The sequence below is a fragment of the Monomorium pharaonis genome, chromosome 9, assembly GCF_013373865.1.
Source record: "Monomorium pharaonis isolate MP-MQ-018 chromosome 9, ASM1337386v2, whole genome shotgun sequence".
Lineage (NCBI taxonomy): Eukaryota > Metazoa > Arthropoda > Insecta > Hymenoptera > Formicidae > Monomorium > Monomorium pharaonis.
The window spans coordinates 18,542,678-18,558,828 of NC_050475.1; the positions used below are offsets into that span (position 1 = coordinate 18,542,678).

The 16,151-nt window shown below is 39.8% G+C and overlaps 2 protein-coding genes across 3 annotated transcripts; one reads left to right on the forward strand and one right to left on the reverse strand.

Moving 5' to 3' along the window:
* Nucleotides 1-962: 962 nt before the first annotated feature.
* LOC105833471 (uncharacterized protein YJR142W) lies at nt 963-5,813 on the reverse strand. Of its 2 annotated transcripts, none has more exons than XM_036292372.1 (5): nt 5,738-5,813; nt 5,034-5,131; nt 4,755-4,959; nt 4,183-4,662; nt 963-4,089 (listed from the first exon to the last, which is right to left on the reverse strand). In XM_036292372.1, exons 1-5 carry the CDS (start codon nt 5,811-5,813, stop codon nt 3,965-3,967), a joined length of 984 nt encoding a protein of 327 aa, XP_036148265.1. In that variant the 3' UTR covers nt 963-3,964. The 2 variants fall into 2 exon arrangements, with proteins under 2 accessions (XP_036148265.1, XP_036148266.1); XM_036292373.1 differs by lacking the exon at nt 5,738-5,813 and adding an exon at nt 5,410-5,690.
* A 200-nt stretch (nt 5,814-6,013) lies between these two features.
* Nucleotides 6,014-8,447, forward strand: LOC105828382 (probable rRNA-processing protein EBP2 homolog). Its single transcript, XM_028188923.2, has 4 exons — nt 6,014-6,253; nt 6,769-7,139; nt 7,213-7,296; nt 7,513-8,447. Exons 2-4 carry the CDS (start codon nt 7,089-7,091, stop codon nt 8,341-8,343), a joined length of 966 nt encoding a protein of 321 aa, XP_028044724.2. The 5' UTR covers nt 6,014-6,253; nt 6,769-7,088; the 3' UTR covers nt 8,344-8,447.
* Nucleotides 8,448-16,151: the final 7,704 nt, after the last annotated feature.

Here is a 16,151-nt window from a genome sequence, read left to right on the forward strand (position 1 = left end):
TCGATAATGAATTAGCCGTTTAACTTTTCAGTCGTTGATTTATTCATTTGCACTTCACAATTTTGCTCAAAAGCATTTTTCATATTTAATCAAAATTCTAAATAAATATGATTAAGTATTTGAACAATTGAAAATTGAATGAGATTTGTAAATGATAACATATACACGGAGAATATCTCACTACACAAAATTCATCAAGCAACATAAAAAATACGCGACATTTAGAATATCATATTTATCATCATTCAGTTGCAAATTATTTTATCACACGTGTTATCGATACATGTGATTACGTTATACCGTCATCAGTTAAACACAGTTAATAGCAAAATATACGTATCGCAACGTATCCATATCTTTGCTTACGATTGGAAATAATCTTGATTAAATAAATTAACTGTAACCAGGATTTGCATTTGTACACGCCAGAATAATAAAATTAACGTAGTAACAATAAGCAATAAGAATCACATGTAATAAAAGACCAGTCAAAATATTTCTCATCGTTTATGTAAGTACAATCATCTGATTCTAAAGCTACACACTTCTTACATTTTTAGCTACATCTTCGATGCAATCGACATTATCGTCGAAATGTTTACTAATGTTAAACAGATTGAACATAGCAATCCGCATCTTTATACAACTTTTGTCTGCAAAATACGGAAGCAGGAGTTGTTACAGAATAACAATATACAGTAATAGTTAAAACCTCAAAATATGCAATTTTATTATTCTCTTCCGAAATTGTGCAGCAATAAATTATATATTTTGCCTAAAATAAAAATCTCTCTTGTACTGAAAAAATTGTTTGCATCAGAATAATAATTTACTATATAAATATATGCATATCAATATATTATTGTTTTAGAATGTAAAAAAATCTGTCAATGTAAAATTTTTCATTTAAGACACATTTTTCTTAAAAAAAATCAAACTTGACCTTTTAATATTATTTTTTATTTTCTCAGGTGGCTATGTAAGGAATTTATGTATACTTTTAAAAAATATACATGAAATTATATACTTTAAAAAATGTTAATTATTAATGTCTTATATTATTTTATTCTTTGGAGTTAAAAATAATCAAGATCAAGTATCAAAAATTGACAAAGATGTTTAAAATATATTATTTTGGAAGATTTTTCAGAACCTACTGTTTTGCTTATTGTAAAGAAGCTTTGTTTTTTTATCCGATTCAAACGGTGGAACATTTGATCAAGTCGCGAACCATGTTGCGTGCTCATTAATTTAAATACATTAATTAGCAAAAAAGCGGTTCACAAGTTTTTTGGTGCTCTTACAGTCAATACATACTTAGGCTGCAACGAAGAGTATACAAGCTAAGAATGCATAAGCTAATTAGTATTTGATCGCATACAACAATCACTCAACATGGTTACAATAGTAATCCATGTTTGCAAAACAACATAAATCTTTAAGTTTTTTTTTATATAAGTCTGTAGTTAAATCAGTTTCATTATTAATCAGAGTACAAACACCTTCCGTCTTAAATGCGCAATTCCTTATTACTGCATCAGAGTTAAGTAATAGTATGTACGGCCATGTAATGTAATACTATTTTATTTTCATGCAATAAACACATATAACCAGTCCTATTCATCTCTATCACAAAACTGAATCATAGTAGGAAACAAAATATCACTTAAGGTAAATGTATCACAAACATTGTTTCTGATGACCAGATTAATGTTATGAGAGAGAGAGAAAGAGAGAGAGAGAGAGAGAAAGAGAGAGAGAGAGAGAGAGAGAGAAAGAGAGAGAGAGAGAGAGAGAGAGAGAGAGAGAGAGAGAGAGAGAGAGAGAGAGAGAGAGAGAGAGAGAGAGAGAGAGAGAGAAAAGAGTGATAAAGATGAGCGTGATTAGTATATTGTTACATTATCGTCTCTCATTACAAAAGTATTAAACTTATGAAATCTACTACATAGTTCGGTTAGTTCTTATAAGACTTGACTGCAAAAACTTGTTAAACTAGCAATTCTATAATTATCGCAATGTCAATTCATCGGCATATATGTAAGAAAAATTACGAAAAATTATACTTGAAAAGATTCAATTATACTATTTTAATTATTCTACAGAATACTTTATAAATATTTACAAAAAATTATTTTAAATGTCCGAAACCGATATTTCCTGAACTAGATATTTGTAACCTTCAGTTTTTGGCATGATGCAGATGTTTGCACACTTCTTGTGCAGAAATACGATAATTTATTTATGAGATTAATATATATTTTATCATAACTGATATTTTTATAACAAATACATGATATTGGATTTCACACTTATAATATGTAATGTGATTTTTGTAATAATGAATTTAACACGAATATTAACAGATTAATTATATGAATAAGTATGTATGCTCTTTTTTGTGAGATATATATATAACAATTTTTAAAAACACGATGTAAAATATCACATGAATGGTGTTAATAACAAATAGTTAATAATGATCTTCGCAATTCATCAATATAAAGCGATAATATAGTACGCATTAATGCAATATACAACTCGATAAACTGCCATTGTAAAAGCAGGGTTGAAAATCATAAATAAATACTATGTACAGCTAAAATATTATATCCTCATATGTAATAATATAGGAATATTATCTATTTATCTTCAAATATCAATCAAAACGTAATACAATGTAATTATTTATATTATCTTATTTAAAATAAAAATATAATCCATTAAAAAATATTGTTCATTAAGAATAAAAATGTAATACCATAATTATTAAGCTTTTGTGCTTCTCACTTGTACAGTCACTGACGTGTCAATAATACAAATAGTATTTAAACTTTCATATGTGGAAGTAGTTAACATTTAATTAAATTTGTAAAACATTATAAGATTATAGATAAGATAAATAAATGCTTCTAATCTTCCTTTAAAAATTAAAAATAAAGAAAGATTTTAAATGATTAAGTTAATAAATTGAACACAAAGTCAGCACATGATCAGACTGTAAATTTTTTGACGTATTAAAAAAAGTATACGTAGGTATAGTCATTCTTATAATATCGCAAATGTGATATTAGTATTTGACTGTCTCGCATTGATAATTTCAAACTGTGCTTCAAGTATATATATATATATATATATATATATATATTCAAGTATATATATATGTATATGAATGTATTAATTATAATTATAAAAAAAAATCTTTTACTCTCTTTTCAGTCCTTAAACGCAATCTTATCGATAAACTTATTCTCTGGAATGCTGCGTCCATAATACTTTTGTTTCGACTTTAATGTATATTACAAGTCAATTTTATTTAACGTCATTTGTTTTTATTATGATGCATCTGTTCAGTTGACAAGCACGATATTAATATAATTGATGTATGATTTCATTGTGCTAAATAATGGCAGATTAAGCTGAAAAATTATAGCGTAAAATTCATCTCATTATAAAAAGAACAATATAGATGGAAGAAATTTTCTGTAAAATTTTGACGAGTCAAATGATGTTACTAGTTAATTTACTTTACTATGTCATACAAAAGATTTGTAAAAAAAACCTGTAATTTCTTTTTCTATAAATACAAACTTTTATAGATGAAGAAAAAACGTGTTATAAAATTGTCATAAATATGTTAATATTGATGCAGTTAATAAAGCGTATTGAGTTTCTCTTTTTTCGTTGTTAATATAAGATATGCAAAATAATATTAAAATAAATGCAGAAATATGGCCAACTGACAATAATGGAAATATGTGTTTTATCTAAAAATTCATAGTTCTCTTTATAAATTATGATTTTTATAAATTATAAAAAGCTCTTTACGTCTTACATGTGTACAATTGTGTATAACACGAGAGTTTTCAATACTTGTCTAATGAAGAAACATAGAAAAGGAACCTCATTCATTTCATTCAATTCATAGCCATTAGCACAGTATAAATTAAAAGCCTAAAACAAAATCTTAAACTTTTTCTAATGTTTCGATCGCTTCGCCATTAGCCATTCTATTACTAACTTTATGTCGATGATTGTACATAGTTTGCAGAGGTACATGAAGTAACTCCACAATCTGTATAAAGTTAGGCTCTGCAACAAAATCAAATGGACAAGTTATCACATGGCGCCTTCTAAATTGTATTCAGTTTCAAAGCAAACGAAATATTATATATGCGATCTTACCATTCTCTGCTGTAATGTATCCATGTCTAATTAAGAAGTCAAGGGCAACTGGTACAGAAGTGGTTTTGAAATGTGGGGAAAGTATCCTCTCTAAGCATTCACTAACAGGGAGTAATTCGAAGGTCTCAACTTCTCCATCACTATTGTTCGGTACAAAGTCGGGCGGCAGTTCAAGATCATATACAAATTCCGTGTTGGGAAAGAGGCCTCTCTCACTTTCAAAGAAAAACGACACGCAACCGGCGCTCTTAAGCTTAGCGATAAGATGATTTGGAATGCCAGCTTCTTCGCCAGCCTCTTTTATCGCGGTCTCATTTATACCATAACCAACACTCAATCCACCGCTTACCATACTATCCCAGTACGCTGGCCATGTCTGTTTGTTAGGACTACGCTTTTGCAACCATATTGACAAACCTTTAACAGGATCCATTACATAGCCATTTATGTCCACTCCGTATTTCCGAATTCCAAATAAACCTGTCATTTCAAAAAGCATATATACATGTATTGCAATAATGTGTTTTAATTACAATATGTTTACTTTTCGTCTCATTTCCTCATATACATACATGTAGCCGAGCGGTCCATCTTAAATAACGGTAGCGTATTAAACTGTGCACGCACTTCGTGGCATTCCTCTCTCCAACCTCGCAACGTTACGAATTTCCCACCAGCCATCCATTCCCTCAACACCTCATCCACGCGTGCACTTCTTTCAGTGTAATCTCGAAAAGCTGGATTTAATTGCACATATTCAGGATGAACTTGAAACACCTAAAAAAAAAAACAAGTAACATTCCTCATTATAAAAATATTATAAACATTAATGAAAAAAAAGGCAAACTTACTTGAGGATGATTTAATATCTCTTTCATCACATCCGGACGAACAAGACCAACTTGCTGTCCGTCTACAACAAAAGCCCTGCATTCTCCTGCATGTAAACCTAGAGAATAAATGCATATTTTTTCATAATTTATAGAAATATTATAATTTTATTCTACATGAATGTATATCGCCAAGAATGAATATTAAAAAAAAATTTTACTAAATGCATGTTTAAAAAAAGAGAGCAACGCGCCCATTACAAATTTATGTGTCAAATACGATTCTCAATGCAAACTTGGCGATCGCATAATGATCTCCCTAAATAAGCGTGCCCAAAACAAGCGTCAGGCGTGTCTGTTGAAAAAAAAAAGTGGAAGACGATTTTGGAGCAGTTACTCCGCGGGATAGGCTCGACGCGACGACGACGACGACGACGCGATGGAGGCGCGCGCGCGCGCGCGAGCGCGCGCGACCCGTCAATAATCGCGTCCGCGGTACGTGTTGAGATCTTCGGCGTTTTTTTTTCTCTTCCACCCTGTTATTTTCCTCCGAAACGCGAACGGTAAATACACACACGAGAGACGCGAGATCGATACCCTCGGCGGTCCGCCGCTTCGCGAACGACTCCCGGCCGCGTCGTCGTTCCTATCGATCACGCGACCGGGAGACGCGTCGCCGGGAATAATACGTGGCGGCGTGGGCGCGACCCGTCGCGTACGCTTACCTGACAGGTAGAAGCAGTTGAACTTGTTGGCGAGTTTCATTAAACGTGACATCGGTTTCTTATCGTTTTCCGCCATGATGTTACGTCGTTGTCATCCGGCCAGCTGCGACGAAAATCCTGGCATCGAGCACATAACGCGTGTCAGACTAGTCGCTCCAGGAACGGTGGCTTTTCCGCGGAGTGCCGCTGCTGCGCTCCGGCGGACGGCGAGCCGCCGCGATTGGCCGGTTCGCTGGCGCGCGAGCGCGCGCCGGCCAATCGCGAGCCGCCGTTCGCGCGTCACCCCGAACGTCGAACACGTTCAATCGCCGCGCGCGGCGCGTCGATGGGAGACGAGCTACTACGCCGCAACGGCTCGGACGAAAGGAGGGAACGCGAGAATTTCGATTGCGGAATCAAACGGAATTTCATCTCTCCGCCACCGGGACCCGGATCAAATCGCTTAATTATGCATTCCTAGTTTCTCAATCTTTCGCTTCGACCCACCTCCCCTCCTCCTTTGTTTCTCGAAATGAGGTAAGACGCATTTGTTGATGAATTTATTGACGAGAGCGCGCACGGGTGTGTCTCGGAAACGCTGCGGTTTTTTCCTTTGGAACCACGAAGGAATCCCAGCGAGAACGAGACTCGGAAATTGGCAATTCTTATCGAAATGATAAAGGGTATACGATCTGCGCGAGTAATGCATATATATTTATGTAAGTGAAACAAAAAGTCATTGTGACGTCAAAATGGCGTCCAAATGGCTCCAAAATCTAAAAAGTCACGATCAATTTTCGATTGGGGTCACGATTCATTTTGCCATTATCACTCTGACATTATCGTGACCTGCTAGTCTCCCGAAGTCTTGGCTTCCGAATTCGAGAGTCGCGTCAAGGCTACTGCGTACCACATATGTAAACATAAACTACGAATTCTCTCTCATGCTCTAGGTTTTGAGTCGAGAAAATTGTAAAAACTTTATTTGAACCGATAAAAAAAATAATTCTTCAAAACAAATATTTTTCTAAAGGAGAAATAATTGTTCAAAGGAAACTGCTTATATCGCGATATTCTCAACGGATAAAAGCTTCATCGGGATAACATCGGGGAAACATTTTCTCGCATCTGATCGTCGGTACTTAAATACTTTACGAATCAATTTCTGGATTGATCCACCTGATGTCGCTATGCGTGCCGTCGAGATCCATTCAGACATTCATGAGTGTGGCACTTGTGGCTTGTGGCGGCATCAGGCGGCAGCGTCGAACTTGGAAAAGCTGTGAGGTAGCGTGTTGTCCTCGTGTCCGGGCTTACGTTCTACCGGTTAATAATTATACATTTGAATAAAGACAGTAGTATATTATTTGCAATGTCAGAAACATCGGAGTCAGAGTCGGAGTACAATTCGTCAGATGAAGAGGTGAGCATCACGATTTTCGCTTACCGTTGATCGTGTCGCGCGTATTCTAACCTCACTTTATTCACGTGTTCAGCTGCAGGAGGCCCTTGCGAAGGGATTGTTGAAACCGGGGCTCAACGTTGCGGTCGAGAACGGCAAACAATTCAAGAACTGCGTTGTGAGTGATAATTTTGTTAGAAATTGCTGCGGCACATTTGGAGTTGTTTTTCTAGGCGTATTCTTTTGAGCTAAATTTCTTGCACTGTTTACTTGTCTTTCTTTCCTTTTCATATGGGAAAGCAAGAGAAAAGCTAAACTGTACAAAACATTTAGTAATAGAGCAAACCTTACGACATAACCTAACAAACTTTTTTTTTCTGTAAATGACTTATAGAGTCTTATGAAGCAAAAACTTGACGAGATAAAGCTGAATTTGCCATGGGTTGAGAGGTTAGACATGGTAAACGCACCTGCACCATTGGCACCAGAATTGGCGCTTCAAATGCAGGAGCAAGAAGTAAGGCGAGCCAAGCAATTACAGGGAAATAAAAAGTTACCTCAATACAATCCGTCCGAAGATCCTGTCTTGAATGACTTTCGTCGAGAAAGCATGTTTCACCGGCAGGCTCAGGGTGCTGCTATGGATGGTATCAGTAAATTAAAGAAGCTCGGTGTACAGACATCTAGACCGGACGATTATTTTGCAGAAATGGCCAAATCTGACCAACACATGCAGAAGGTACGAGAGAACCTGATGAAGAAACAGACGATAGCACAGAGGTCAGAAAAAGTAAGGCAAATGAGACAACAGAAGAAGATTGCAAAGCAAATGCAGGTTGAGGCAACTTTAAAGAAACACGAGGAGAAAAGAAAACTGTCGGAAGAGGTTAAAAAGTATCGCAAGGGCATACGGAAGGATCTCGATTTCTTGGACGACAAGAAGAAAGCACAAGGTAAACAGCCGAATCGCAGACTGAGTCTGAAGGCACAATTAAAGACGAAAATGAAGGCTGCGAAATATGGTTATGGAGGTAAAAAGCGAGGTACTAAGTGGAACACTAAGAGCAGCTCGGCTGACGTTTCCGAGTACAAACGACCAGATAATAAACGACCGGGAGATGGCAGAAAGGGGAAGGGTGGAAAGGGGAAGATGGGAAAAGGAAAACAAAGATTAGGCAAAAGTCGTAGAATGCAAATGAAAGGGAAAGGAAAGAGAAAATCGTGAAGGAGTTAGTAAGTATAATCGTCAATAATAATCATATGTTATACATATGTTATGATTGTTTTACATATTACGTTGTTTGTATAAAATTATACGGTACTAATTTACACGATATATTAATTTACTTTCCTGTCTTACCTATAATCCAGAAATTTGGCGAGACATCGAAAACTTTTGACTGCGAGCGTCAATTTTTTACGTTATTAGATATGAACTTTTCTTCATTAAAAAATTTTATCTCATATGCCGCCAATTCAGACTTGTGAAGCGTTTGTTTTATTTTCGGGTTTGTGACGGCACGGTATTTTAATAAGCGATATGAAATATTTTATTCTAATAATATAGCCTCTCTATTTGTCACGTGTGAATCGAACCTATCGACGATTCTGCAAAATTGAAATTAATGTTTCGGCGATCACGCGCATCACCGCGCATTGCGAGAGTTCCAATTGAAAATTGCGAGAAAGAATTATTTCTCCCTTAAATTTTCGCTTGTACGATATAAGCGGGAAAGAGCGCGCCTCGACGCGAAATTCGCGCTGCAGAATTCGATCACCTAACACATGTCCCGCATTAGACAATCCGTTGTATGTACACACGGTGCTACACGCATAGGATACCGATTACATCGTCTATTACACCCTCCCGTGAATCGTGCGCACCGATACACACGTATACGAACGCGATGCTCCTCATTCCCCTCCCCTCGAATGCGAACGGTCCGCCGTTTCCGCCGGCTATCGGTGGTTGATCCATCGATAGATACATCCCGACATCGATAACGATCCGGACCTGTCGTCGTTCCTCTTGTAGGCTGAGTCTATCATTTGGACGTGCCTTGGCGAGCGCGGATTGAAAATTCGAGGGATGCGCCGTACGTGCGTGATGCAGGAAGCGTATATACCAGGTGATCTAGGAAGATGTCAAAAAATTTTCCGTTCAAAATAGGAGGGTGAGACTCAATTGAAGAAATCATTCGACACATTTAAAAATATAAAATATTGGAATATCGCATTTTTATCCCTTTTTAAATTTAGATAAAATATTTAGGTTTCTCGAAAATGTAATCGGAATTTTTTAATTAATTTCAAAATGAGACGTATTATAACTTGTTACTTTAATTATTGCCACATTCTCATACGAAACGGATATAGATTACTGTAAATTGCAGAAAGAGTTATCTCAGGCAGTAATGGTTGGCAAACTTTGGGCACATCCCATCCGGTCCGGTTCACCCGGTATGGACGCGCTCCACGTCCGTCGATGTTTCGGATTGTCGAAGTACGAGGCGGTCCGCAGAATACTGGATAATACACAATGATTGGGCTCTGAATGTATACAACTTGTTATTTGACGAGCGGAAATACCCCGTTGCGAATTGCGTACATAAGGCTCCTCGGATTCCCCGTCCTCGGTTACGTATGCACGTTATATGTACACATGTAACACACGTGCATCGTATTACGCGAGGTTACGTTTATGTCTTTCGCGAGATTTTACACGGAGCCCAATAAGGATACACAATAATAACGTCTTTTAAAAATAATAATTATCGTGCTAAAAAGAACGCCAACTAATTACAGTTAATTGTACACGAATTTAAGATAAATCTTAAATAATTGTTGCGGAGTGGAAAAGGCGTAATTTTAATTTCTAAATAATTTTGTGTAATTAAATTTACGAAAATTTTAGCATGGCCTGAGGAAAATTCACATTTTATCGATTTTATATATTTGTTTTGAGATAAAAACCATATTATATTAAGTTTATTAAGTTTTCAATGGAGAGAAGCGGAAGTATAAAGATACGCGAGAAATAAATTTTTGAAAAACATTTTTTATATTGCGCGTTCGCCGCGGGTTATTATATTTAAATCTCGGCAGAGCGTTCTCTGCGAGACGCGCATTGTTCCTCCGGTTCCGGCTGATGCGAGCACGAGAGAGAGAGAGAGAGAGAGAGCTCGCACTCTCTGGGAATCCGCTATCCGAGTAACAGCTGTTTTTCCGTCCCGGCTTTCGACGTGTTTTCACCTTTTTTGCGCGATCCGAATCTAGGCAATTACATACGTGTCAGGAGTGACGTGTGCGTGTGCGGCTGTCGGTACGCTGTCGGCGCTCGCTTTCTTATTCTGTCTATCCCTTCTGTCTGCATTCTGCGGCATTTGCTGCTCCGTTTGACGCGCGTCCGAACATCCGTGAAAAAAAAAGGGTGGTTCCGGAGAATAGACGATAGCTCGATGGAAGAGGAGTCGACCGGGAATTCATTTGGCGTGGCGATGCGTCTCTAGTCCCTCAAATGGGGCAGGGAAATGATGGGCTTCGAAATCGTTCCATTTCTTTCCGGCTCCTCTGTCCAAGATACGCGGATGAATCCAGCGAATCGCCCAATTCGACCGATTGTATTCTGGATCGTCATATTTATAGTCGGGATATATATTTCCCGGACTTGTCGCGATTTTGCGGATTAAATCCGAGCTTTTTTTTTTTTATCCCGTGCATTCGCGCGCGTACATATGCGCATATGTATGGGAGACGAGAAGGGAAGCGTGGGGGAGGGAGAAACGTATGGAAGGTACCCGGACGAATATGTGGGCGCATCTCGCGAGCAGATATTTGTATTGACGACAACTGCAGCGTGACACGTATCCTCCGTCGGGTTGCTAATGGGCGAAATTTGTTTCGCCCCATTGTCTGCGGGCGATTTGGCCGATTTCAAATTTACTGAAACCGTTACATATCGTACCTATCCGGGCCGATTGTGCGAGTGTATCTGTAAACCATCGCGCACGGCAATGAGCCCACGGAAATGTGACGCGTCGATGAGATTCAATATCCATCTCAATTATCCGTCTCCGATAGTGCTCCTGAAATGATCCTACATATTACGGAACGTGGCACTCTCGATCGCTTAATCAATATTCATTTCCGTGGTTTACGGTCACCGCTGGTAATACGGTGACGGCTTGTAAAAAGATTCGCACGTTTGACGGGCATTGAAAATTGATTGAGAAATGATTAATTTGGATTCTCCCTTGGCAAAAATTACACCGGGGACAGCGCGTATTATTGAATCATCAGCGCTTTTTACGTTACGTTCAGCCTTGGTTGCTCCCTTACGGTTTTGTGATAACAGCGGCGTGTACGATCGAACGAGCGGAACTCGCGTGGACTCGCAGGCCGAAAGCGGCGCGGTCACGTGCTTTCGATTTTCGCGCTAACGAGCTTTCCGGGAAGCGTAAAAAATCACTGCATTACGCGAGCGCGTGCACTCGCGCGTGGCCCGCGCGATAGTTTACGGGGAATAATACAGTTGCCGTGGTAGAGACGCGTCCAACGTGCGAGCGCGCGCGCGCGCGCACGCGGGGGATAGTTGGCCGTAGGGTACTTCTGCGTGCTCTCGCACGGTGTGTACCATAAAGCTCGTAGTAAATCGACTGTGCAACCCGAGCTCTCGTGTTGCACGCGTACGTAGAGAGCGAGGAGGAGAGAGACGGTACTACGCGGCGGTGCAGTAGTAAGAGGCGCGGAAAGGGGCGCGGGGGATGTGGAGCCGCCGCGGAGAGAGGGAGAGATGGGAAACCATTATTGAAATGCAGTAAATGGCCGTGAGTTTCAATTGCCCCTGGGTGCTTCCACTATACCCTGCGAAAGAGCGTAGCGTAAGAGGGCGGAAAGGGGAGGGGGGAGGAGGCGGACAGGGAAAGGCGCCCCCCTTGCTGCTGCACCCTGCGCGCTCCCTGCATGCGTCTGACCCGCTCCGCCGCAGATGGGAGAGAATTACGAGCGTTCGCCATGATTCCGCCCTTGTCGGCACGCGAAAACATACGGGATCCTATATATATGTATATATATATATATATATACAATATATATAGCGACCGATAGCCGTCACGGTGACGATCAATGCGCTTCGGCTCGTTCTTGCAGTCTTGTCCCTGCAAGTGCCTCTCGAATCTATTCGCGACGATTCGTTTTGACACGAAATCTTGACGTATATATATTCAGTGTACACTCCCGGCGTTGTATGCAGAGATGCACGCGGACGTCCAACTGGGCGTCTAAGAATAGCCATTGTGCCAGCCTCGCCGTATGGCGAGGAAGAACTTCTTCTCGGAAGGATAAATCGCGTTGACATTTATTCTTAGATACTCTTTCATACACGTCGTCGTGTATGTACATTTGAGAAGCAGCATTCGACGGAACATGTCACATGGTTGAATCTAAATCTACTCCGTTCACTGTTTCATGGAATCTAGTCCGTGACGGGTCGATAACGTATGCTAGATATATGAAACATTTCAAATTATTACGTAAAATTGTTCGCGATGTAATTAACTGGTTTCGCGTAAGAGCGTAATATAATATATGTAATGGCACCTTTAAGAATCTTCTCGAAATACCTTTCACACATATATTATCGCAGCCTTCTCGGTTTCGTTCCTTTTCATTATTTGTCGTTTTCGTGCTTAAAAATTTTATGGAACGACGATATTTAAAGTCGCCGGATGAAACGAGGGTCGTCGCGCTTCATTGGCACGTAGTCGCATTCTCATGGGAGAACAACAGGCACCAAAATGCGAGCGTTAGGTAACACAGTCAGGGAGACAAATGCGATATCGCGTCTCATACCTATATCGGAATTTCAATGGAGTAGATGATATTCGGCGATTCGCAGACGCCGGTAACCAAATTGGACCCGTGTGTCACCGGCATACCAATAAGCGATACGCCGAATGCTCGGCCGTAGGCATTATTTTCCCCGAGCACGATGGTGATTCGTTCGGCCAGCATGCAACAATTCGCCGGGTCTTGCGAGCGTCATGCAATATACGCGACGTTTTACCACCGACTGATATTTAGAAACGTTTATACTTATTGATCTAGGCTCCTCGGGCCTTTGATTGAATTGCAACGCGCATTACTCGTCGTTGAATGCCGCAAAATATTGTTTGATATAGATTTTTTGCGTATATTTTTGTTTAAAGCAAACGAGCCGTAATTTCGTGCGAAATATTTATATATGCTTGACGTAAAAGATTTCAATCAGCTCGGTCGGAACCGTAATTTTAATCCGTGCGCGTTTACATACGTAATTAAATTAAGCCGCAATTATTTGCATTTTTAATTAATGCTGTGTTGGAAAATATTATTAACGACCCACGCGTTGCGACCTGCGCAAACGCAATTCTGTCTTTTACGTTATGATTGATTTTTATTTGTAGAATTCTGCATTTAGTGTGTTTCGTCAATAAAGTGATAATTTGGAATCAATCACAGATACGTTTCGGAAAAAAAAAAAAAACATTGTAACAGAAACATATTTGTGTCGGTTGTATTGTATGTGACGAGCACAGATAGACGCGTGCGCGAACGCCGCCCAAATTATTACAATAATTCACAAGTGATAAAAATTTTTGTTCACCCTTATCTTAGAAATAGGAACAGGTGAGAAGCAATTAATTAGCCAGTGTGTATCAGTTATGAAACAGTTGTTTCTGGTGTAAAATGCATAGGTCCTTGCTCTCGCGGTAAAATTGTATGACGACGTCTAGACGGTACTTCATCGAGATTCATAATTTTCATATAGAGCTAACGAGCGCTTAATACCGGTGCTTTACTCTCACAGGAGTAATCATGTCGCGCCATCAAAGAGACGCGCAATAAAAAAGAATGCAAATATCAATACAAGATATAAACCGGCGAAGGAAATGAACGGTGAGAAGGAGATTGAGCGGGGGTCGAGTTTTATCCTCTCCCCCTTTCCCTCCCTTTGGGAGTGACGTCGCAGCGGCGGGAAAATAACTCTTTGTTAGGACGGTCCTGTTAATAATGGAGTCGATATTAATCGTTTGCGCTCTTCTACGGGAAAGCGGCCGGACCCGCTCATTCGTTAACGTGGGCGGGTAAATACGTGAAACGTATCCGTTAAAAGGCAAAGTGAGGAGGCCCCGTTATTATTAACCGCGCGGAACGCCGCCGACAGACAGGCAGACAGACGGACAAACAGACAGTTGCACGTATTTGCTGCGGGAGCTCATTACGCGCGATCTCGAGGGCGTAATTTTTCTTTATAAATAGCCACCGCGAGTGTTCGGGGGGGGGGAGGGTAGGGGGTAGAAAGGGACCCACCGAGGGAAAACCGCCGGGCTGTGACGTATGGTCGGCGTGTCGGCCACGATAAAAACTTTAACTGGCCCGAAAGATGATCCGCCTCGTTTCGCCCGCGGCAACTAACAATAGATCGCTCTGCTTCCGCGGGTCTCCTTCTTTTTCCGCTTCTCCATTTCCGAGGTTTGGGAGGGTTGCTATCAGTGAGCACGCGAATTTTGACGTTTTGTTTCTAGGACTGTCATGCACGTACACGAAGAAATTCATCGGAAGAATGAAATAACAGTAATTTTTAACGTTAGCCTAGATTTCATCTCAGCATGTTTTGCGAATATCTCGACTTTTTTCCCTGTCTCTCTCGCCTAATATTTAATCATTTTGATAACTTTAACTAGTTTTGTCCCAAAATATGTAATCAATTAAATTTCACTTATTACGAGTAAAAAAATGCAACAAAGAAAAGGATTTGTATTAAGAATTCGTGCTTATTCAATCTGTATTGCCCAAATTGCCGACGTCTCTCGCAATTACAAGAGTGTACGGTTACGAAATTGACATTTCAATTACACCGTAGTCGAGTTTGGCTGTAAATACCTTGTCGGTGCTTCTAGCTATTTCCTTTCGGTCCAGCTGTCATGTACTATTTCGTCCTTCCCTTCTCCCTCCCCCTCTCTCTCTCTCTCTCTCTCTCTCCTTCTCTTGTCTTTTCGCGCGCATGCATGCTTTCGTTTACATGAAGGTAATGTTAAACACGGGACTTCCGATATTCGATAATCGTTAACCGCGAACGTTAATGAGTTCCCAGACTATTGCGATTCTGTGCCATCGCAGTGCGACTGGCTGTCGCAAAAATATCTTGTCGCTCTCTGTTAAATTGGTCGATTGATTACATGATTTCCTCTCTTTTTTTTTTTTCGACGAATATCCCTTTGAATTGAAATCTCAAATCGCTTTGCTCGCCCGACGATTCGACTCCACGCGAATATTGCGCATGTTGATTTATGAATTCGTAGTTTTAGAATACCGGGAGCGACGTGAGTGTATCTGACAGCGGACGTCTACGTTTAATTGCGGAGAGCGGCGGATTGAAACTTTTTCCCGTACCACCCGTGTCAAAATCGTTTAAATCCTCGAAATCTGATTATTGTGCAAACGTAGTATGCGAAAAGTTCGGCTTTACGTTTTCATCTCTCCCCCTTTTTTTTTTGTAAACTACTGTACTCGTGAAAACTGTAAACGGTATATTGACTGAAGACAAACGCGCTCTTTGAGAAAGAAAATTTGTTTAAATAACTATATTCATGAACGATGATATTGATACATTAGCCAGAATATTATTAGCAGAACATATTTACTGGATTTTGTGTATAAACTGTATGCTCAACGGAAGAGTGGCTCGAATGTGGAAACGGAAGGGTGTAATCGAGAGTACGTTCGCGTTTCATGTTGCGATAGCGTAAGCAACGTTTCGTTGTGCTTCGTTGCGGCGATAAGTTTCGATCTTCCAGCGTAATACTCGCGACAAGATGGCGCGGAAACACCCGACGGCGTTCTGCAACGATTGCCGATATTGTTTATCGGGTAATTCTGAGCGCGGTGAAATTTTCTGCTATTACGGGTTCGCCTTCGAGAGACGGGGTCCCTTCAGATCGAACGCCGGAAGAATGCGCTTCTTTCGAAAATTGATTTTACGGGAAAAAAAAA